The sequence below is a fragment of the Polyergus mexicanus genome, unplaced genomic scaffold (genome assembly GCF_030449975.1).
Source record: "Polyergus mexicanus isolate NDT 795.1 unplaced genomic scaffold, iyPolMexi1.0 SCAF_1, whole genome shotgun sequence".
NCBI lineage: Eukaryota > Metazoa > Arthropoda > Insecta > Hymenoptera > Formicidae > Polyergus > Polyergus mexicanus.
Genome location: NW_027223321.1, coordinates 3164562 through 3187949, shown reverse-complemented (window position 1 = coordinate 3187949; position 23388 = coordinate 3164562). Strand labels below are relative to the sequence as shown.

Genomic DNA, 23388 nt, shown 5'->3' with positions numbered 1-23388 from the left:
ATATATAACAGAAATGTAAATATCTTGCAATTAATGTTTTTATTTCAAAAATTAATAATATTCACGGATTAAAAATTTTTTTTTTCGGTTCCCTCGAATAAATAAATTCTAATAAAATATAAATATACGCGGAAAATGGAATAACGTGAATATTGAACGTGAAGTTGTTACACGAAATTAGCGCTAAAGAAATTCGAAATTGGCAGCCATATTGAATATTTATATATTCGCGATATAAAAGTGGTCCGTATAATAGGTAGACGTATAATCGTATGGTTGCTTTGATATTCGACCGAGATATATAAACAGAGTTTTTATAAACAGTTTTATAAACAGTTGACGCTCGTATTCGATTTCATATATTGATAGGATACGATTGTAAGTCAGTGAAATGAACAAAGAAGCAAGAGATAACGCGTAAAGTTGCGCGCGAGCAAGTGCTCATGGGTAGCGAAGACTGTTGAAGCGAATAGAGAGCGGCGATAGTATTCGGTTCAAACGTGTCGCGTCTTGTGGCTCGAACGTGCGTCTTCGAGTGTGTTTTCGTCGAGTTAATCGGGAAAGAATCTTCGTTCGGGTTCATAATAATTCGCGAGTTCACAGTTCCATTTTCGCATAGAATGTATCCGCACGTCGCGGAGGTACCGCGTGCGAAAACGTCGACGAGCACGTCGTCGACCTGCTACAGCATTCCCAGCACGAGATTGAAGAATGTGATCTGTGTCCACTGTAAACACAAATTCTGCGTGCAAGGTAATTTCAGAGGCGGCTTTTCGCGAATAACACGATAATCGTGCGACGACGCTACATATACGCATATATATCGATTCGTGTGCCGTCATCAATTAAAATGCATACCGGCATCGCGTTGTAAAGTTCGCGAGATCGTTCGTATGATTGTGTTATCGCTGGTATGCGTATATCGCGATGTCCGTAAACGTAAACAATCCTAACGGCGAAACGGTTGTTTTTTTTTTTTTTTTTTTTTTTTTTTTTTTGGATCGACAATGCGAATAAAAACGACGAGATCGCAAGGAGGTTAGAATTACTTGCGAGCATGACTTCTAAGATGTTTGTAGCGAGAAATGCTTGTAAATGAAGAAATACTTGTATACCTTTTGTACTTATTCAAAGGTTCAATGATAAATACAGAATATTTGAAGTTGATTAGAGAAACATTTTATGTTTCATATATCATTTATGCTTTCTATTAAGATTTATTTTACTTACATTTTCATACTTATTTTAAATAGGAAAAACTTTATTGCAATTATTATATATTTTAATAATAAGGATAATAAAATGCATGATTTCAAAAATGACAGATATTTTATATATAATTATATTTTATATATCATATAATACAACTTTAATAAAAGTTAAGACGCGTATCTTTCCTATAGTCTTGTTGTTTTCTTATTATTATATATTAATGAAAAATGTATAACTTATGCAACTTATATTCTTACATTTAGAAATGGATTGTAATAAATAATTCATATAGGACAAAATAGAAAAAGCTTTGTCAAAATTGTTACAGATTTATCAAAACTGAACAGGCCGATACAAAAAAGAACCTATATACCTTTGTTATTGGATTGTGGACATCCATTATGTAATAAATGTGTCGAGAAAGTGGGAAATTGCTCTTTGTGTAATAAAAGCATTGCTACTGAAGGTGCTAGCAGTCGGAAATCCCTACTTCCATTAAATTTGTACGCACTAGGGCTGATTATTTCATCGTATAATCGTCCGTTAGAAAGTGACGATGAAGATTTTCTATTTTGTCATACACTCTCTACGCAGTTACGTCAGATATCAAAGCAAGGTTAGAAAGTTAGCGCATTATTATATGAAAAAGATAAATTTTTGCGAATAAATAAAAGATATTTAATTTATTCTTTTTGCTTATAGGATGTTGCCATGAATGTGGGAATCAAGCTAACGTAAACTGTCCGCAATGTGTGGCTCTCTATTGTCATGGCTGTTACTCAAAAGTAAATTAATGTACTTTATATAAAAGAAACATTTATAATTAATTAAAGGTATCACATATTTTGATTTTGTTCTACTTTATAGATTCATGGAAGAGCACTACAGAGCCACACACAGATTCCGATATATGAAGAAGGCCCTGATAGTCCTCCTGCGATTTTGAATAGCTGTTCGCCAGCATGTTATGAAGCACTAAACTATTTTTGCAATGACTGTAATGTGGCCTGTTGTTCTAATTGCACTTTGTGCTCACACAAAATGCATGACTTTGTGGCATTATCAGAAAAGGTTAGTAGTAATGTTACTTAAATTATAAGAAATAATTATGCATTATTGCAAGAAATCTAAATGCTGATGGTGTTTTATTTACAGAACCAGACTCTACTACCCAAGTTTAATCAGCTTTACATGAACATCGAGGAAACGCTGCTGCGAGTTTGCCAGACAAAGGAGGTGAGTACCTATATTTATTATATATCTTTTTTGATGAAGAATCCAGGGACGTATAATTGTTGCAAAATATATATATATATATGCAATGCAGTAATAAAAATAAATAAATTTAGGCCAGGTAGGCCAAAAAGGAGAAAGTTCCATAAGATAGGCAAGCATTTTCGGTGATAAATAGTACATAATACGTATATGACTAGAGATAATAGAAGAAATACATAATATCATCAGCCATTTCATACCCGTAACGATAAGATAATCTTATCATAACTTATTATAACTCTATCATATATATTGCACTTTTCCGAATCTGCAAGCCCTTCGGCTTCGTAATCTTATGAACTTACGATTTTTATTTTATATATATTATAATGGCAACGAGTCAGATATACGTTACGACTAAATTATTTAACACATAACGCTTTATGTATGTGCTTTTACTCTTCGTCGTTCGATGTTTGAGTTTTGCCTTTATGCTTATCCTTCTCCTCTTGCTGTTTCTTCAATTTCTTCTCCTTTAGTTTTGCCTCCATCTCTTTAAACTTGAGTTCTAAGTATCGATCTACCTCCGGACCGGTAAAATCTTCGGGAAACTTGGGCATAATAGGCAGAATATATTTGTACAATCGCTCGTTTAAAACGTATAGTTGAGTAGTTGTCTCGCATTTTACATTAAACCACCAATCACAGGTCAATGCTACCTGACTAAATATCGTGCCGTTCGGACATAAAAATGATGATTTACCGCCGTTGAGATCGCAGTAATGCCACACCTGAAAACAATATTATTATTATTAATACGATATTTTAAATAACGTAAAACACTGCGGACACATAAAATTTAAAAGACCCGAAAGAGATCGTAGGAAAATAAAAGTTTTATAAAGATTTAGGAATTGAAAAAAAATTTTTTTAAATATATTTTACAGCCATTTTGTTTCCGCGTATACTCACTTGGCATCTGGTCGCTGGATCACCAAAGAACCCTTTGTACCTTTGATCTTTACAATTGAAATCTGTTTCCGGTATAATCGCATATGCCGGATAGTCGATGTGAGGTTTTCCGCGCGTCGCACCGTACTTTAAGGATGTTTTCGGTCCTGGGCGCGTAATTTCGTTGGGCGCTACATATTCCTGACTTATAGATGCCTCGGTAGAAATCGGCAAGGTGTATGGTTCGTCCTTAGGTAGGATGTCATCACTAAGATCTTCCGTGATCTCGTAGGTGTGTTCGGTTGTATCAGGCCTGGCAGTTGGCCTGAATCTTTGCTGATTAGGTTTATTTGAAATATCCTGAATATAAGGAATGTGGTATTCTACTTTTTTATCTTTTATATGATTTACATTGTAATCTGGTTGTAACGGTGTCTTGATCTGGACGTTGCCGTCGTTTGCTATCTTGTATCGTTCGGGATCATCCGTGATTAATAGAGGATTCGGTGTCGCTTGGAATCTCGTCTCGGTAATCACTTTCGGCCGCGTGTATGTTTTCGGCTTGTAATTAGTCAATCTGGGCGGCGATGGTAACGGTCCTTGCGGCTGCGGCGAATTTTCCTGCCGCGAATTGTGCAGAATATTAAGGATCTCCAGGAGTGTCTTGATACTGCTGTCGATGTTATCTTTGTTCAACGTCTCCGGCAGTTGTTCGGATAACTGAAAACTCTCGATTAAATTGTTGATATTCACGTTCGGCTTTCGATAAACATGCGAGGTGACGGATGATTTCACCGACTGCTGCTGCACATTTGCATGTATCGGCGGCGGGATGTATCTCAGACCGTCGAATTCTTTACTGGGATAGTTAACGATGACGTTCGGTATCTTCGCTGTATCCTGGTCGTAATCGTCCTGCAGACCGCCGATCTGCGGTTTTTTGACCAAGTGTTGCTCTCGCGGGGGAACGGGAGGTCGCAGAGGTCTCGCGGTAACGAAATACCGATTTTCCTCGTGTAAGATCTGACTGGAAGGCGTGGTAATCTCGGGATAGGCCTTTTCTACCTGATAGAGCTGATAAGATGGAGTGGAATAGTCAGCATAATTGATCTTGGTGCTGTACTTGACCGGTGCAAAGTAGTCGTTGTCGCCTCCGATGTTTCTGGGATCGAATTGCACGGATGGAACGAACTTGTTGTCCTGACCGGACAAATTGACGCGGTATTTGTTACTTCCTCGCCTCGGTGCGCCGCTGAGTCGGATCAAAGGATGCTGTTGTGAGAATTTCCGGAAGAAGTTGGTCGATGGATCTTTCGCGTAATTTTGCTCCAACGTAGCTTGGGCGTGCAAGTAGTTATTGGCGACATAAAAAGTCATATAGGGTATCAATCTCCGATACCTTTCCTTGAATGTTGTCAGATTCATATTTTCGAATAGCTCTTCCTCGTCATTCTCGGAAATAGCACTGGTCGTGTTCGATTTTGCCGGTTCTGATGCTGCAAAGCTTCGCATTAAGAAAACTGCAGCTGCAAAAAGAAATTGCTTTTCATTATCACCGTCGTTTTTTAACGAGCTTTACAGCGTGATTTTTAATTGCATTTTATATCGAATTTCCGAAAAAAAGAAAAAAAAAGCGTTGCACAATATTATAATTAAATTAGATTTTGAGATTTAAAACTCGCGAATTTGTTGCAAAATAGTAGTATAGTTTTGTATTTTCGATGCGTTATCATGATTGTACGAAGGACCACGCTCGAAAGAAGGCAGAGAGAAAATGAGATAACGCGATATGTCTGAAACGTCCCGACAAAGACGAATCGCGAAAAGGAAGGAGGAGGAGGAGGTCGGTAGAGAGTTGAAAGTTGAGTCTGTGGCGATCAAGATGTGGAGAACTGGTGAATCGGTACGTTTTTAGTGGTTGCATTGCTTGAACGTGCCAGCGCGCGAATATATTCTCTATGCCACAGGAATACCGATATACGCGCACTCGTTGCCTTTATTCTATCTCGCTATCTCGTGGCACGTACAAAAGCACTGGCCGGCTCTCCGAATATTTTCCTTCTAATTTAATTTCATCTGGCGGAGAGCGCGTATAGTACCGTGCGCGTTACCTCGCACATTTCCGAGAACGAGGGAAGAGACTGACATGGGGATGGATCACGCGGTGGCTTTTCGAGAGGTCGATTAGAGATGTAGGTATCTCATGCGGGACATTGGAATGTCGTAAAGGGAAATTCTTTCTGTCTCGTGCTCGTTTTATATATATCTCGTTCAATAACAATAAAATTTTTCTTTATCGATCGTACTTTCTATATTATTTATGTTTACGAAATAATATAGTTTGTGAAAAATTGAATTTTTTATACTTATATAAAGTATTCTACGAACATGTACAATATTCATTTCTTCTATACAGTGCGGTATGTTCTCCTATGAGAGCAATTGTATTACTATATATTTCAGTCTACTATATACAATATATGTAATTGTTTCTATTTGAATAATTTTATTATTGGATATTCTTCTCTCGACAAAATCAATAACATTAATAAAGTAATTACGCTCTGAATATTTTTAATTTTACGATATAAATTTATAATATAAAATTTTATACTTTGTGCGTAATGCATGTAATAAATATTCAGAATTAAATTATTTGGAACTTTGATTCTCTTTTTTGCAAGAAATATAAATTTTGATGGAAGAGAAGCAATATTAGACAAAAATAATTATATTTAAATATTTTAAATCTTGAATTTTCTGATGCATATGATAATTATTGAAATCATCAAAACATCTGAAATTCTCGATTTTGTTCCAAGAGATATCAGTTTTCAAAGAATTAAACGAATCACACATGTGCTAATTTTCTACGATACTATCTTCGTTTATCCCATAGATATTCTTCACGCGCGCGGAACGCTTCACGAATATACCCTCGTTCACTTTTCAATTTGCGAGCTCTCGTCACATCTCGTCCGGCTGGCGATATTGCGATATGAAACGCGAAGGGGGACTGCGGGGGGCATAGAATAGCGGACTGCGAAGTCCGAGTGATGCCGGATATAAACCTGCCTCACTAAACTCGCCATGAATTTTTATAAACCGATTATTTAGCGTCGATGTAACAAAGTGCAGCGCGCCCGTTGAAAGAGCATCGCCGACGCTACGGAGCCGACGATGCACATCAAAGGGTTGCGCGTTCCAACCCCGTATATTTCTCCCTCTCATTCTCTCTCTCTCTCTCTCTCTCTTCTCCCTTCCGTTCTCTTCGTGGGTTACATACAGTTATATACACCGGTCCCGACCTGGAAATCCAATTCGATTCTGCATGAAATGAGTCTGGAAACTCTGTCCGCGTTGCGGCGCGGAGCACGGCTCGGCGCGCTTTATTAATCCTGTCAGCGCGAAACATGATTGAAAAATTCGCAAAGCGCGTGTACGCGATCTCTAAGAGACGCTCGTCTCGAGAATTTTCAAAGCGCAACGTGACATCATTTGCGAAATACATTTTCTGCGTCGTGCGTATAAAGAGACTCGATCGCGCGTCTTTGGGGAAAAATTTTTCGCGCGGATCCTCCTCGGAATATCGCGTTTTAAGTCTGAATCAAAGAAAATCTTCCTTTGTATTCCGCCGAATACGATCTTACACGTCGCGTATCCGTTATTCGGATTTTAAAAAATAATTATCGTCGGAAAAATTACGCGCATCGATTATACGTTAAGGAATCAACACGAGGATACAGATGAATCTCGACAACATCCGACTTTTTTTTATAAAAATTAGATTTTTATCTTCTCGTAGACGGATCGAGCAATGCCAAAGACTTTTCATTCTTACCGTTTGTACTCTAATAAAGAATAATTATCTCTCAAATTAGATCTCAATCGAACAATTTGATTGCTTTTTTTTTTATAGTCATAGTCGATGTCTCTTCCAATCTCTCCCTTGCTCTCTCCCTTTGTTCCCGCGACAATATCTGTTCGAGCGTCGAAATTCTAACTCGAATTCTGCATTGCGCAACACCTACTGTATGTATAACTCGAAAGTACGACACGCTGCGTGGGATGCCACGTCGATCCATCGGAAACCCGATACGGAATATTAATTGGCGAGTATTGGTCTCTCGGATTACGTTATTTTGAATGCGCGTGACTTGGAAGCTTGACGGACGCGTCGAGAGGAAGAAGGAGAGAGGGAGAGAACCGCGAAATACATAGATGCGGCCAGAATACAGACGTTGCTTTGTGCATATGATTCTAAAATTCTAAAATTTAATTACAAGTTCCTCCGAATGATATCTAATTAATTTTCGACGAGTTGATAGCATTTATGTACGAAACGATATGAGGTCTGTCTGTTTTCGCGGCGTGCAGTTCGGAGTAATGAACATACCGTACCCTCGCTCTCGTCTCTGCAATACGCGACATTCGCAATGTAGAACACAGCATTCAGCAAAAACTAACCGCTACGAATAATTGATGCCGCTACGGTGCGCGATGGACGGGAAACCCACCGTCGAAGCTCCCAATCGCGCGTGGCCGAAATTACTGCGTGCGCCACTTTATTTATTGCATGGACACGAGACGAAGGGCCTGCCGCGATACGAGCGGTGCAATATGCGCTAGAAAATAAAGCCATTTTTCATTCTTGGTCGCGAGGACGGAAATTCTTAATGAGTGAAATATTGCGATTGCCGCTCGATATCGGAGAACTATGGCGTGTTGCTAAGCTCTTGAAATCGGAATAGTTTCGAGAAGCTTTTGCAGGTATTATTGAATTTGTCGCGTGTCCTATGGTTTACTTGTATAATTCAATATAATAATTAGAAAAATTTTAATAGAAAAGAAAGTATGAAAAAATATATATAGAAAATTTATTTTATTTATTACTTATTGATTAAATGTTTAATTTCATAAATTACGTTTTCCATTTATGTTTTGCGTGTATATACGCACTTTAATAATTTCATTATTTTTGTATCGGGAACATTATGTTGCTATCAATGCATACTTTGATTATCTAAGATTATAAGCGATGAACAGTCTCTCGCTTCGAAGCGAAGCGGAAGAAAGCGTGCATTTTTTTTGTTTTTGTTTTTTTTTTGTTTTTTTGGCGATGTGAGTATGCACGTAACGAAGGTAATTACACACCCGCAATACCAAAGCGAAATCGCGATCGGCCATTGATCTTCTGTACTCATCTCGCGAAATTGTCAGTAAACATGATTCGCATACATCGCTGCCGCAATGAGCGAGAATGAAAAACACGATTATAGCTGCGGAACACATCGGAAAAAATCTATTAAATAATGCATTTTAAAAAAAATCATGTATATCAATGAGTAGATTAACAAGAAAATTAACTAAATCTTCTCTCGATACAAATAAATCTATATTCAATTAACTCGCGGAAGTTTAAGGATAAAGAGTACATATGTTGTGACGAAATTTTGCATTATTGATACACACCCATATGTGCAAACAATAATCTGCTGAGATTTTAAACATTTCCTTATAAAACACATTATATAACAATTTTTGAATTTAAATTTTTATTCAACTTTAATTATATTTTCATCATTAATTTTATCAACAAATCGGTGATTTAGCTTCTATGAATGTGCTACAATCATAAAAATATGGGCAGCATATATTTATATATAGTGCGAAAAAAATGTTGATACTTATTGGCCGGATGATATTTTCTTACGTTTTTACATTTGCTTGTTATTTATGTCATATATGAATTTCTCGACATTCTCGTCGGAAAAATTTTCCAGAATGCCACGGAATTCGAACTTTACGCGTATCCCGTCGCTAGTTGCGGACCGCGTTAATACGCATTTCTGGGTTTACGGTTGACCCGTCTCAGTATGGAGCTTTCCGGAAATCCGGAAAAGCATGGGCGTGCCGCGCGCATTTTACATGTCACTTAATTAAAGCTGGAAAACGAGCCGCGTAATGACACTCGCGCGCGCACGAGGGTTTGTTGCGTTTCGATGCCGCGGACCACCCAGTCTTCCTCGTCCGGATATAAACAGGACAGGGTCGACCGAGCGATTCGACCGGAGAATTTGTGCGAATGCAAATGCTCGCCAAGATCCCTCTACTTTGTTCCATTGCACCGCGCGGTTAGTTGTAACCGTTACTGAACCTTAAGGGGATACAAAGCGGTGAAATTGGACGGAACAAGAACGGAAATGTAAGTTAGTTAGATGAGGAGCATCGACGAAGACTATTCCTTGGTATATATATATATGTATATATCATTCATTCAGATATCTCCTCACTCTGGAGATGCCAAGGAATAGTTTATTCTCCATGCAGACCATAACACTTGCATTGGATGTTATTAAAAACAAGAAAGAAAAATTTTGAAAATGTCAAATGTTCTTCCTGAGAAAAGTTCTCAATTTGTTATTTTAATCTCTCACATTTTTATCGGTATCTTTTGATTTTCATTCGATATTAAAAAAATATAGCGACTTGATACTCGTGTTTTGTACAGTCCGTGCTTTTTTTAGTTTACGGAATTTTAGAAATGGAGATTTTTGAGTATAATATGAATAGTACGATTGCAGAGAGCTACATCTGTTTCGCGGCATCGCATTATTATTGGCATAATCTCGTGATTCTAGTTCTCGTGATTGCTGTTTGATTCATCGTTCCGCGTGCCTCTTTAGCGGATTGCGATCGACTCGATTGGCTCGGTCAAAATCATATCATGGGGACACCGGTTAAATGGAAACTACGGAGTCTCCTATCGGGAATGACGGTCAATAAACACTCCAGTTCCAATAGTTTAGCGGAAAATGTCCAAGCGTTCAAACGTCAATAGATAACGAATCCGTTTCGGTTAGTAGTCACGCCGTGTCTAGTCACGGCGTTCTCACGCGATTGATCGATCCGATTCGACAGTAACACTTCCTTTTTTTAACTTTGGTCTTAATCACACTTCTTGAGCTCCAACTTTCCGTAATTCTCACCGCAACTTTCTCCTTTTCACGTTAGATAGAAATTCGAAATTCAATATATATATTTCAAGAAGTCAATGATTTATTAATCGAGGAAAATTTAAATGCTTCTAAGCGATTCTTAATTTGCGAGACACTCATATATAGTCGGTTAGTAGTCACGCCGAAATGATGTAAAAATTTAAGTTTGCTTTCGCTTCGAACAAGACAAGATGAATTTATAGCTTTAATTAAAAAAAAAAAACGGATGCTGTTGAAGAAAAAATATGTTGATATTGAAGAGAAGGAGAGAGAAATATATGCGCTTTATTATTATTATATATTCATGCGCCTCCGGTACGTTGTATTAATGTTTGCTTGCCTTTTCGATTCGTATTGTCTGTCGATACAATCGCGCAAAATCAATCGATTCAGGGGAAACGTTGTATATTCCCCCTCGAAGATCACGTTATCGTTCAAAGACTGACTCGCTGTAGCGTTACAAATGCAGCAACCCCGAAGAATAGCAATGGGTAGCGTGTGTCGCTAATAAACTTCGCAAATAGCTGCGTGTACGTTTATACTGGATAATATAAACCGCGATAGGAGATCCGCGAATGGCCGCAAGCTGGTGCATTAAATTCATTAGCTCAAGTTTGCCTGAAAATCTTCGTGTTTATCGAGACACAAAGGATACGTTTCGCTGTATAAACAATCCGGCATTTCCAAGAGGGAGTTTGATGAACAGCAGTTTCATTGCATCGATAGAGATGGCGCCAAATATATGGAGAGATTGTCAGTATCGCGTTTTATTGTGTGAAAAAAATTCAATTCGATAATAATCCGGGCAATAGATCAAAGTTACATACATCATTTTTCAGAGCGATTTAAAGAATATGTCATTTATTGACATAATTTAGAAACGAAGAAATTGTATAATTATAAGTGATTTAATGAATTTATATATACGTATGTGTTAAATTGTAATTTTTAGAAATTGGAAAATCAATCTGAAAGTACTAAATAAAAAGATAGCTTTTTAAATTGCCCTTATGTATAAATGTAAAGTTTGAAAATTCTTTTTGTTTAATTCTCTAAAATCTTGAAGAATCCATTTTTACTCAAGTACCATTGAAAACGCTTTCGTTTAATTTAACAGGCAACAATATTATTAATTTCGTATTTTCAATTGTACCGTAACTGAATAGAAAAATCAACGACTCGTAATATTGTTTGAGTTCACCGAAACGTAGAATCACCCTCGTATATCCACCACCACAATTATTCGGGTTTTCGGCCAACTCGTTCATTTGGCCGAATAATTTCAACTATTCGGTCCAAGTGTTCCGTAAATTTAAATCGATTTCGCGCGCTCAGTCTTATTGGCCGCAGCTCTGATATAAAATTTCCTCTAAAACGATTAATAATACAATAAAACGACGCACGCGAGAGATGATCTCGCGCGGTCTTTTTATAGAATAGATTTTTTTTCTTTTCGATGAAAAAAAATTCTGCTTGTTCGCGAAGTTTCCGTTGAAGCGATTTTCCGCGCATGCACATCTTCCTCATAATTAATGCGAACGTTTCATGGATAAATTAACAGCATGAGCAGTAGCCTAATAAACGCGAATACTAATCAGCAAATGCTGATTGTCTTTCATTATTGTAGTGGATATAATTATTTTCTCGAGGGAGAATCTGTGTGCGGAGAAATAGCGGGGAATAGGAACGCGGTCATTCGGATAATACCTATTTAATTAACAGTACATCATCAAGCCGAGCGCAGATATCGCTCTTTCCACAAGAATCAAATTAAATTTGCGGCGAAGCCCGTATAAATCGTATTAAGCTTTCGGTCGCCATTTTCCGTCCCGGCGAATATTTCCAATTCGTATCTATGGCACACGCCCTGTTCTCTTAACCCTTCCTCATCGCGTTGCTTCGACAGTTCCACTCCGTCGAACCTTTGACCCGCCGAGCAAACCATGATACCCCTCGTCTGTCAGAATGCTTTGAAAGTCATCTCCATATCGCGTTCGCCAAAGAACTTGCGTTATACAGAGGCGATATATAGGACGGAGATAGTTTTACTACTTTGATGTTAAAAGGACGACCCTCAACCGAGGAGACGCAAAGTGATTTTACAGAATTTAGTAACGAAAAATTAGGATGATCGAAGTCTCGTCGTGTCAAAGGTCCGGGAGTTTTTTTAGCATATCTAGGATTCTTGCTTTTTATTCATACGTATCGTAAATATGTTACCGGTCTTTTTCTTCTTTTTTTTTCTTTTTATTTGTTAGCGTTCTTTTTACTATTCGTTTCATCAAAAGACGAATAATTTATTATTCTGCAAACGTAACATTACGTTTCGAAGGTTTCGGAATTAATGTGAAACATGCTCCTCGGTGTATCGGGATCCAACAACATTTCACCGGAACTCCTTACACTTGAGCGAACAGTTTCCACTCCAGTCCGGCACAACGTCGGGCGTCGTCGCCTCGGGCGTTGAAATTACAAACGCAACGACGACGGCTTGTCCGCTCTCATTACAATCTTCCAGATGACTTTCGCGCCGCACTGGCGACTCGCAAGTCGGATCTCTAATAACGTTAATACTTGCGATGCGACCTGCTTCCGGTTACCGAATGACGGAAGCATTCGTTTCTCGTGTTTGCCGTCGACGTCGAGGGTAATGTAAACGTCTCGAAGTAAAAATTGCATTATCGAGTTGTATATAATATCGCGCCGACTTGTTGTCGAATTGCTGGACGAAAGAATAAGATGAACTAGATGAACAAGATACACATCGACTTTGTTAGGTGAAATCGCGAATAAGCGAATAAAGTAAGACACAAAAATATTTATGGGCAACGAAACGATCTCTGAAACAATGTTTTTATCATCAAGCATTTGTATGATTTAATCATTAATCTTTTTTAATTCTCTCAACTTTTAAACTTTCCAATTTCATATTAGATCGTACTGCAGCGGTATTTTTTATATCCATACTATGTTATTACACTCTCACGTGTATCAGGTATTAGATTATTAAACCATCTTTCTGCATAACGGTCGTTCAAGCATGCGTAGGAGAATTTTTTCGGATTTTTTTGAGCGACGTTTTATGCATTGGTGAACATATAAATAAAGCACGATATAATAGCAACGACATGGAAGAGAGTAGTCCGTGCGCGTTATATATTTTTAGATATTTCGTAACATCATCGTGAATCGAACGTAAAAGCCCATCGCAATTAATCTTTATTAATGCGTCCGGCTTCCCTCTTTCCAATAAATTTACCGGCGAGTAAATTACATCAACGCATTCTTCGCGCTCCTTTTCCCAGGCATGCAAGACAAAATGAGAGCTAAATTGGTCAGCGCAATTACAAGTCTGAAAAAAATATACATATAACGGATTAATCGTCTTGATTATTCAACACGCTGTCCGATTTATTACTGTAAGTAATTAAAGACAACACTCTCACGCTCACGAAGCGATTGCGTGTTCGTTAAATAACGAAACGAGAAGAAGCCAAACACGTGATATTGTTTCGACAAATAAATCAATTTTTGAATTACGCTCCTCATCATCAAGCTTGCCATTTCGTCATTCCGTCGGAATACTTTTTCGCATAATTGTCACGCGTGTGCGAGTTTTGTTTTTAGATTGCGCGGGAAAGGTCGATTATGCAACAAAATTGTCTCACACATCCAACTTTCGATCACAGCATGCTCACAATTGCGTTTCCATATTGCCCAAATCCGAGCCGGGTCGAGTCAGCTCTCGTCCTGCGTCTCGCGAGAGTTGACAGTCAGCCTTGATCTATTTGCCTCGCGATGAAACAACAGACAGGGAAACATGACGCCCCATGTCGCCCCGATCGCGCGGTACTCAATGTCCGGACAGAACCAATATTCGTGACAGTAGCCGGAACTGAAAGCTCCGCAAAGAAATTGTCGCAACGCGCGGAGTAACGAAAGCTCAGAGCACGCGGCCGACACCTGTTCGAAATTCGATAGGCGAGCGACCGTAAGAGAATTGACTATCTTTGCAAGCTAGATATATACACGTATCCCATAGTTCCCATGTCTTATCTTTCTCTCCCTATTTGCTTCAAGAAGCTTCTATATATGTACGCGCGCCACCACCCGCCTTCCTCCGCGCATTGATTATTAATTCGAAGTCGCACGCGGGAGTTTCTCTTCCTCTTCTCCCTTCTCCGCGGCTCGCGTCGCGTTGCATTTCACTCGCTCATTTTCGATCCCCTCATGTTTCCCTTATTTATCCCGCTGCATCTCGATTACGCGCTCTCGATGCGCCGAAATATCCTCTCTCGAAATCCCCAGGTCGGGTATTACGTTAAGCATATTAGTCGTCGCCTCTCGATTGTGATTATGCGAACTTTGTTCCAACGATGCTCGTATGTACCAATTACGGTTGGCATACGCCAGAGATGAAAGCCTGCGTCGAGAACGACGGACTATACAGCAGAGCAATCAAAAAAGAGGAGAACAGGCGGAGAAGAAGGAAAAAAAGAGAGAGAAACGCGATATATATATATATAATCGTAGTGTTATGCGACAGCATTGTCAACGATTCTTCTTGTTGACCTCCATGTTCTCGTTTGTGAGTTATTTTACTGCGCGAGAAATAGCTTGCGATAATTCTAAATATTCTTGCGACAGTGCTCGAAAATCTAATCGATTCCCGGCAAATTCTTGTTGCTGTGATATGTGAGATAAAAAAAAAACTACCTAATTTGTGCGGGATTTTATAGTTTTAGCATTGTATGCATGCGCGAAATTAAATGGGGAAAACTTGAATATTTATTTTATTACTTAAATAGTTAAATATATCAGAATAAATAAATAATTATATGTAAAAGAAATAGAGAATTTTTCTCTCTCCTCTCTATTATACTTCTATTGATTTAAACGTTTAGAAATAATTCTGCTCGTTTTATAAAGATTTATATAATAGGTCGCGAGATAATACCGAGAATTGCAGAGATAGTTTTATTTTCCGCTCGCATCACTAATATTTTTAACGACTTTTAATTAAGAGCCAGAACAAAATTGCCATTTTTTTCCGTTCAATCGCTTTATTTTTAATTTTAAACTCTCGTCACATCTTATTCACAATTGCTTTTATACGAGTTGCATCGATTTTTCTACGCAAAAGAGAGGTAATAAATAGGAGAAGGTTTTTAATTATAATGATATGCAATATATGCAATATGATCGATATGCAATAATTAGCACATTAGCGTGGCAACATGCAAATTGTATAAACGCAGTGACCAATTTACGGGGACCTGTCTTTAATAATTTATAATACCATTAAACGTTCCGCGTAATCTTTGTTCTTTGCTAGGATTTCAATTAATCACGATATTAATTACACATAGAAATTATGTGAATATTGATGATTTTGATTATATAACATGTTTCGCGATAAAATTTGATTTGAAATCCCGTATCCGCATCATCAAATTATGCGAAATTTTGCCCATGTGTCGATAAACGTTATTAAATTCGCGACCAATATTCTGACAGGCTGATTTATGGGATAAATCGAACATTCTTTCGTCTGGATGTTAAAGAGAGTCCTCACCTTTTTAGAGTCTCTCTGTCATGTTTTCGGAAAATTTTTTATTTTCTCTCGGAATATTTCAGTTATGTATATGTGTGCGTATATATTCGATCTTTTATCTGTCCTTTAAATATAGCTACAAAAATTTCCTTCGGCTGCCACATGTTAATCGAATAAAATTCCCCCAACATGAATATAGCGCGTGGCGTGTCGAGAAAGTCGAAACGCTCGCGTCGCCTCGTTATTTTATTACTTATGGGTGTAACGTACAAGCTGCGGAGAAAGCGACGACCAGTTTGTGTACGGTCTTGGTTCGTAGATTTTGCGACAGCCAAAGTCGGATCGCGTCGGTTTTTCCAGCGAGTTGTATTTTTCCTCCCCGAGCCGCTTGATCTTTACGACGATAGACGACTGTAAACGCGTTCCATTATATCACTTTCTCGTCCATTTTTTTTTTCTCACAATATTATATCACTTTATCGTTCATATGAATATGGCATGTGATTCGCTCGTATATTATCCAACGGGGAAATCGCGGATTCTTAGATCCTCAGAGAATCTCAGGGATGATTCAGAGAAATCGATGATATTGCAACTGAGCCAGGATTCGAAGATTTAAATGTCGAGATAGCCAGAAATGCAAAATTCCATCTATATACTTGCCACCGTTACCTATCGTACGCGTACTTTCTACACTCGGATTGTCAATTAATTATACCATTATAATTAATATAATTAATATCCACCATATAATTAATTAATACACATACCTGAGAGTCGCCTAATTAACGACTAAACTTCTCCTTGCTATCCTCGAGCTCGTTATCCATTCTTATAATCCCTCGAGTTGTCACTTTTTATTATTTTCCTGCGCCCTACTGAATGTATCTCTCTCTACTGCTAATCTCATCCCTGTACGCAACTTTGCATTCTCGCTTTAAAACTTTGCTGTCGTCGCGGAAGGAAACGAAGAAAGCATCTGTTGATATATTCGTTGAGACATTTTGTTATAATTAAAAAAGATTATTATTTAAATTAAAAAAGAAAAACGTAGAAAAAGTCGCGATTCAAGAATGAAATCTCTTCAAAAACTGAGTTCTACTTTCAGGTTTTTACGAGAATTTGTACTCGCATTCGTTTTGTAGAAATTTTTTCCTTTAAAAAAACTTCCTGCGATGTATTAATATAGACGCTTTATTCTTCGATAAATTCTACCAACACTCGTCGTCGCGCGTCGTTTGCTTTCCCGATAAATTTGATTCGCTTGCGGGAAGAGACGGCATTCGGGCGAATGCGTTTGAAGCCTTCGTCTTGCAACGCTCGTGAGTCACGTAGATCATCTGCAGATCTACGTGAGATTGCCGCCGCTGTTTCTTGCGTCCCGTCGAGAATTCCTCCCTCCCTCTCTCTCTCTCTCTCTCTCTCTCTCTTTCTCGTTAATAAAAAAATTTACATTTTTGTCTCCGCGTTTTCTAGCGGAAGTTATTATATGGAACACTCGAGGTCGGTATAAAAATACCGGTATGCTCGTAATGAATCGAATTTGCACGCGTAGCGCGTGCATACGAAGATCACATAATCCGAAAGGGGCACACGTCCCGGAAAAACACGAGTCTCTCGCGCCGAGTGCATACCTATTTGAGGACGGATCGAATGCACGAAAAATTACGTTACCGCATTTCGTCTATCACCTCGACAAGCGTACGCGCACCTTTCGCCGGAATTAGCGTTCTTCTGCTGACACGCTCCATAGAATATAAATATCGAGCCAAGAATTTTACTGTATTAGATTGGACTCGCGCTTTCATATTACAAATATTGAATTATATTTATAAATAATATTTTTATATAGGCGGTTTTATTTATTCAATGTTTATTTTATAAATAGCGGAAATAATTTGTAATTCGAATAATTTGTCAAAATTATTATCGAAATTTTTATTACGAACGATAAGTAATACGCGACAAAAGGAAGAAGCTGGCAATAATTGTCGGGGAAAATCAAACAATGTAAATAATGAAATTTTTCAGAACGAAAATTTAATATTTAACGTATCCTAAAATTGCGTACCGCGCTGTCTAAGCAAATATCGTCATGTCTTGTTTCGAGAAGGAATCTGCGCGAAGAAAATCTAAGGTAGATCGTCGTGTCTGCATATCCGCTCTAAGAAAATCGTGTGAATTCGATCGGCAAAAAGTTTATTTGGCCAATAGGCTATGACGGGTAATTACGCACAAAAAAAATGTGAGCGATATCATTGAGTGCATGCTTAATTACCGTGAAAGTAGTTGAATAGGGTCGAGAAATCCAGCAGTGTTATGTAATCGGACAGAAGTGGCAGAACTTAATTACTTACTTAGCTCTTTCACCGCGAGATTGAAGGACTTTCCATCTTTATAACGTACAAGAATTTAATTAATCTTTGATGTGTGATATTCGGAATAAAAATATACGTTCTCGTTAATTCTTTTATCCTTAGACTTGCAGCTAGGAACGATCGAAAAAATTTGCATAATTACATATCACATAATATCGATTTTGAAATTATGGATTATTTACGACTATTTTCTCGAGATATTTTATTGAAGACTACACGCAACGATACGGTTTACACCTCGGTACTGTTTTTTTTTCCCCTTGTCGCCGCGTTATTCGTAGGGTTGGTTGTGTATACGAAACTTTTACGAAACCGAGCCCGCGGCAGAAAAGCGTAATGAAATATGAACTCGGGATCGGAGTTGATACCACGTGCGGTGGCAGAGGTATCATGATGCCGCTGTAATGCATTTGCGTAATTGTGAGCCACGGGGAAAAGAAAATACGGAGAATATTAGCCGTATCACACCGAACTTCTCCGCAGTGGCGAATTTTATCAACGAAATGCTGCGCGACATTGCGCCGCCGGACTGGCAGGAACTTTCGCAATTAGCAGTATAACATCGGTAGCGGCGTATAATTATATTAAAACGGTACACGATGGCAATTAATTATACCGTCGGCTTTATATTCGGCTTTTCACCATAAACTAACTCAACCGACAATGGTTAGTTTGCTGCTTGTTTTCGTGACGCAACACGAAAGCTAATCTCTATTACTGTCTTTATTCGGAATTTCTATTTCATTCTTGACAGATGTGATGAGTCGCAGTTGACAATTCCATTTTTAATTTGATTGTAGATAATTAAATTAAATTATTATTAGTATTTCATTAGAATCGCTAACAAGTTTCGCAGAATTGTACCAGGGCGCTTAGGAAATCGTAGCGCAAATCACTACTGCAAATAATTCGATACGCGCGAAACAAGTCGATGATTCCGGATTAAAATACCAAGTACTAGGCAAAATTTCATATGCTCTCAAAATTCTTTATTTATATTCGAGAGAATTCCAAATCTTGACAAGAGAGTAACAAGAAAGAGTATTCTTTCGACTATTTTTTTTATTATGTAAGAAGAGATTATTAATCAAGCGGATTATTAATCGAGTATATTATGGAAAAAGTTCATGTATTAGAAAATATTGTATCAGCGCGCGAGGAATTACACATTAAACTATAAATTTTACGACTTACAAACACATTATGAAAATTCTCGTTGATCTTCGTAAACATCAGCCTCGATTTCTTCCACGACTCGTTTACTTTTACTTCGAATCACATCTATGCTTAACGTGCAAAACCTCAGCGACATTGGAAAAACCGACATGGAAAATACCAACTTACAACTTGTTAGTATCTAATGCCACTTTACGAGTAAACTAACATTTGACTGCCATCGAAGACTAGTGTTAGTAAATGTAATTAGATTTATTCTAAGCACATATAACACATACGCATGTAACGCTATTATATGTAGTAGCCAAAAAAATGACAATTTAATTAGAAAATCCCAAGTCTTGCTATTTTAAAATTTTTGGATTGAAATCTTATTCGAACTTAAAATATTTATTTTCTCGAACTTTCTCTGTTAATTCATGGAATTATTTTTAAAAACTATTCACAAATTTTTTTTAACTTTTTTATAACGAAATAAATCTTAACATTTTGTGCTTGCATAAATGCAGCTTTATAATTAATATGTTTAATTAACCCCACGACTTGTGTTTTTTTATAAAAAACGTGTTTGACTAGATTCAGGATTGCACGTATCATGAATAACGAACAAATTGAATAGAATGTCAAGTATGCTTGTAACAACCAATTATTTACTGTAATTTGGAGCGAGTTTCACGATCTTTAGTGAGATCTCTGAAAAATTAATTGAATTTCGATTGATCACGTTAATTAGCTCGATGAAAGCCTTTCGGCTTCTTTCTAGGACGGTTTCTCAGACGAGATATTTATTCCGAAGCATTTTCACACATATAAGACACATGTGTTCGAGTGGTCTTTCGTGGTATCTTCACTGCCCCGAACGAGCGAGCGAAACTGAAATCCGATCCCGGCGACCCTCTCCCGACACGAGTTCGCGTTTCCCATCCCATCCGGGATGCCGGAAATTCACCCCTAAATCGACGCGTGGCCTCTTTCTTTCACAATGTCCTATCTCCTACCATTCGGGAACGACCTCTTGAACGGTGCCGTAGTTTCGCGCCGACGAGCGATTTGGCTCTCCTCGTGCAACAGGTAGATGTGGTTACGGGCCAGCTGCTACCCCTATTATGCATAATTGCTCGAGGGTGGAAGGAGAATTGGAAGACTCTCCCGTGACAATCGAACGTTCTCGTGCTTTGTTTAGTCTTTTACGTTATCGACTTCTTCCGTTTGTCGGCGGGACGAGAATGTTATCTCCGTGATAACGCGACATTTCATGAGTTTTCATATTTCAAGAATTCAGATTTTTGAAATTTCACGAATCTGAAGGCTCGGAGCCAAGAGTAAAGATTCGAATATTAAAGTTGACATTCAGCGGTTTGTAAAGCTTTAAGAATATATATTCAGTTGCACGCTCTTTGATATATTCTATTTTGTTTATTAATTGAGTTTCTAATATCATTAATGATTTAAATACATCGCGATGAGCATGCCTTATCTCCTTATTCTTTCACGCATTCTATTTGCCTGTAACTCTTCTTTTCGTATTCCATTTATCTCGCTTTTCACCCACTTTCTCGTCCTGCCTCTCTCCCCTTGCTTTTCGAAGCCGTCGAGAGGAATCTCTATGGCATAACATGCTCTTCAATACGTCTCGTCGTCAATCAAATACGGTTCTAGTGCATTTGAGATATAATAATACGTCCGCCGATCCATCGTCTGTGTCACGCTTGAAATACGATGTATAATGACGACCATTCTATGAAAATCTTCCGCATCTATTAATCTCGTCCATGGTTTATATTTTCAATTACTTTCAAGTGTGCTGTATATAAGGAAAATATAAATTACAAGTAAATTCTTTCTATTACGCTTGAAAATTTTATTGTGTGAACAATTGAACTATTCCATAATTAAACAATAAACAGATAGGAAAAATAATATTTTCTATAGAGAAATATCAAAATTGAGAAACCGGTGAATGGAAGGGAATGTAAATGAGCTCAAGGATGGTTAAAGAAGATACTCGCAGGTGAGCAAGAAATAAAGGAGCGAAGAAAAGGAAAAAAGGTCGAAATGAAGAGGGTAGAAGCGACGAGCAGGGGTGATGAGAACGATACGTATGCAATGTATACGCTTGGATGTCGCGATGGATTCGTATGTATCTACGTACATACATAGAACGATACACACGAGGCCGGGAGTAACCAGCAGCTTTTGCCGATATATACGGATTGCAGCAGCAATTAAGTTTTACGGGCGCGCATCCAGGGCGAGACGCCTGTTTCGAACGCGTTGAGTGCCAGTCGTAAAAGTCGGTTAGGATGAGGGGGGGGGGGGAAGGGGCAACTGCAGTAGCGCCGTCTGTTCATCCCTTCTTCCTTTTACAACACGCCGGGATACATGGGCGTCTGGGATGGATTTGGGTGCGACGGAAATTGACGGAAATATCAAATGATAACGATATTAAAATATGTATAGGAAAATATAATATTTCGCGAGAATATTTCGTTATAGAACTTGGGAAGAAATATTGCATCATTTATTCGCTCTTTTTTTTATTTCTCGCCGCACTTCTATCTTTGTTCGTTCTCTATTCTTTATCTCTCTCCTTTCGTGTCGCTTCTCGTCCACCATACTCTCCGTATAGCATACGAATTGGGAGGGATGCGGAATCCCTGGTATACGTGCGTCGCCTTGCAATGCAACGTCGATGCACTCCGATATATAGTGAACAAGAAATCGGTATATACGATGCAGCTGAGACGAGACACGGAGAGTTGATACGACATACTCGACAAAATGCTCTCTTACAGTCGCAAAATATAGATATCATTGTTCGCATACCGTTACCGATCCGACGAGATTTTACGAGATAAACCAAAAAAATTAATCAAAATAAAAAATCTTGCGCGATACTTATCGCTCGTCTTAAACACTATTCGATTATTTAATTTTAATTGTGTAAGAGGATGATTTATGAACACAAATTTTATCATACGCGAGGAAACCTATGGCGAGCGAGAATTCGAGACGCCGTTCTCTCTCGAATTTGTTCGATGCAAATTGCACGCGATTAATTCAGACGTCGGTGTTTCGTAAAAACCACCGGCGGTCATGAGATTTCGGTGCTAGGTCCAGTGCGCGCGCACGTTTGCGACGCGATTCTCCTTTTTCGTCGATTTCGTCCCGGCGAAAGACAAACAACCGCGCGTCTCATCGATCTCGGACCGACCCCGGGATTCCGAGTTAATTGCACGCTCTAACACCTGTTAATAGGACTGGCAATGGGACTGTCAGGTATTTCGTGCCCGCGAGGTAAGCAGGATAGTTCGCGCACGACGTGGTAGGAGGTGGTGCGGCAGACGGCAATGTCAGGACGCGTACACGTGTACATGAGAGATAGATAGATAGATAGATAGATAGATAGAGAGAGAGAGAGAGAGAGAGAGAGAGAGAGAGAGAGAGAGAACGGAACGAGATAAATACGGATAGCGGCGCAGCGGGAGAGAAGGAAATAAAGGTAGGGAGAGATAGTTGATGCAGGTGGAGAGAGTTGCAATCTGTTCCCGATGGCTCCCGTACCGAGCTCTGTGGTTACCACTTTACAGTCCCCTCGTCTGTAAACCGCCCACCCTGTCGCCCCTCACTCTCGCATCCGGTCTCGGTTCGATCCTCGCTTTCTCCCTTCCTTCCTCCTTCCATTCTCGAACCTATCAACATCAGGGCAACCTCATCTGCTCGCCTGTCCGCAGGACATTAACCGAATTCAACGTTTGGTTTTCGTTCATACTCGCGCACGCATCGCTGCGTAATACACGCGTCGAGCTACGAACACCGATCGATCGAAACGTCGATTGGCTTCGCAGAACGTGAAAGATGTAATGTAAAATGTGAAAAATGCGAGGCTACGGATTTCACGGAG

The 23388-nt window shown here is 38.7% G+C and overlaps 2 protein-coding genes across 4 annotated transcripts in view; one reads left to right on the top strand and one right to left on the bottom strand.

The window, feature by feature from the left end:
• Nucleotides 1–442: 442 nt before the first annotated feature.
• Nucleotides 443–23388, top strand: part of Qin (qin) — a 135405-nt gene continuing 112459 nt past the window's right edge. The window contains exons 1-5 of one of the 3 annotated variants that reach the window (XM_070292874.1): nt 443–753; nt 1541–1828; nt 1915–1997; nt 2080–2283; nt 2368–2448. In XM_070292874.1, coding sequence (XP_070148975.1) covers nt 621–753; nt 1541–1828; nt 1915–1997; nt 2080–2283; nt 2368–2448 — 789 coding nt within the window. In that variant the 5' untranslated portion in view covers nt 443–620. Of the gene's footprint in view, nt 754–1019; nt 1092–1540; nt 1829–1914; nt 1998–2079; nt 2284–2367; nt 2449–23388 lie in introns of those variants that run through there. The other 2 variants (XM_070292885.1, XM_070292894.1) reach the window with 2 other exon arrangements.
• LOC138931798 (uncharacterized) lies at nt 2883–16759 on the bottom strand. Its single transcript, XM_070292933.1, has 3 exons — nt 16701–16759; nt 3400–4904; nt 2883–3218 (listed from the first exon to the last, which is right to left on the bottom strand). Exons 2-3 carry the CDS (start codon nt 4888–4890, stop codon nt 2883–2885), a joined length of 1827 nt encoding a protein of 608 aa, XP_070149034.1. The 5' UTR covers nt 4891–4904; nt 16701–16759.

Excerpts from the sequence above, each read along its gene's own strand:
- LOC138931798 (XM_070292933.1), bottom strand. The coding sequence starts at position 4,890 with ATGCGAAGCTTTGCAGCATCAGAACCGGCAAAATCGAACACGACCAGT. Across the intron at positions 3,219-3,399 it reads ATCCAGCGACCAGATGCCAA|GTGTGGCATTACTGCGATCT; the intron begins GTGAGTATACGC and ends TATTGTTTTCAG.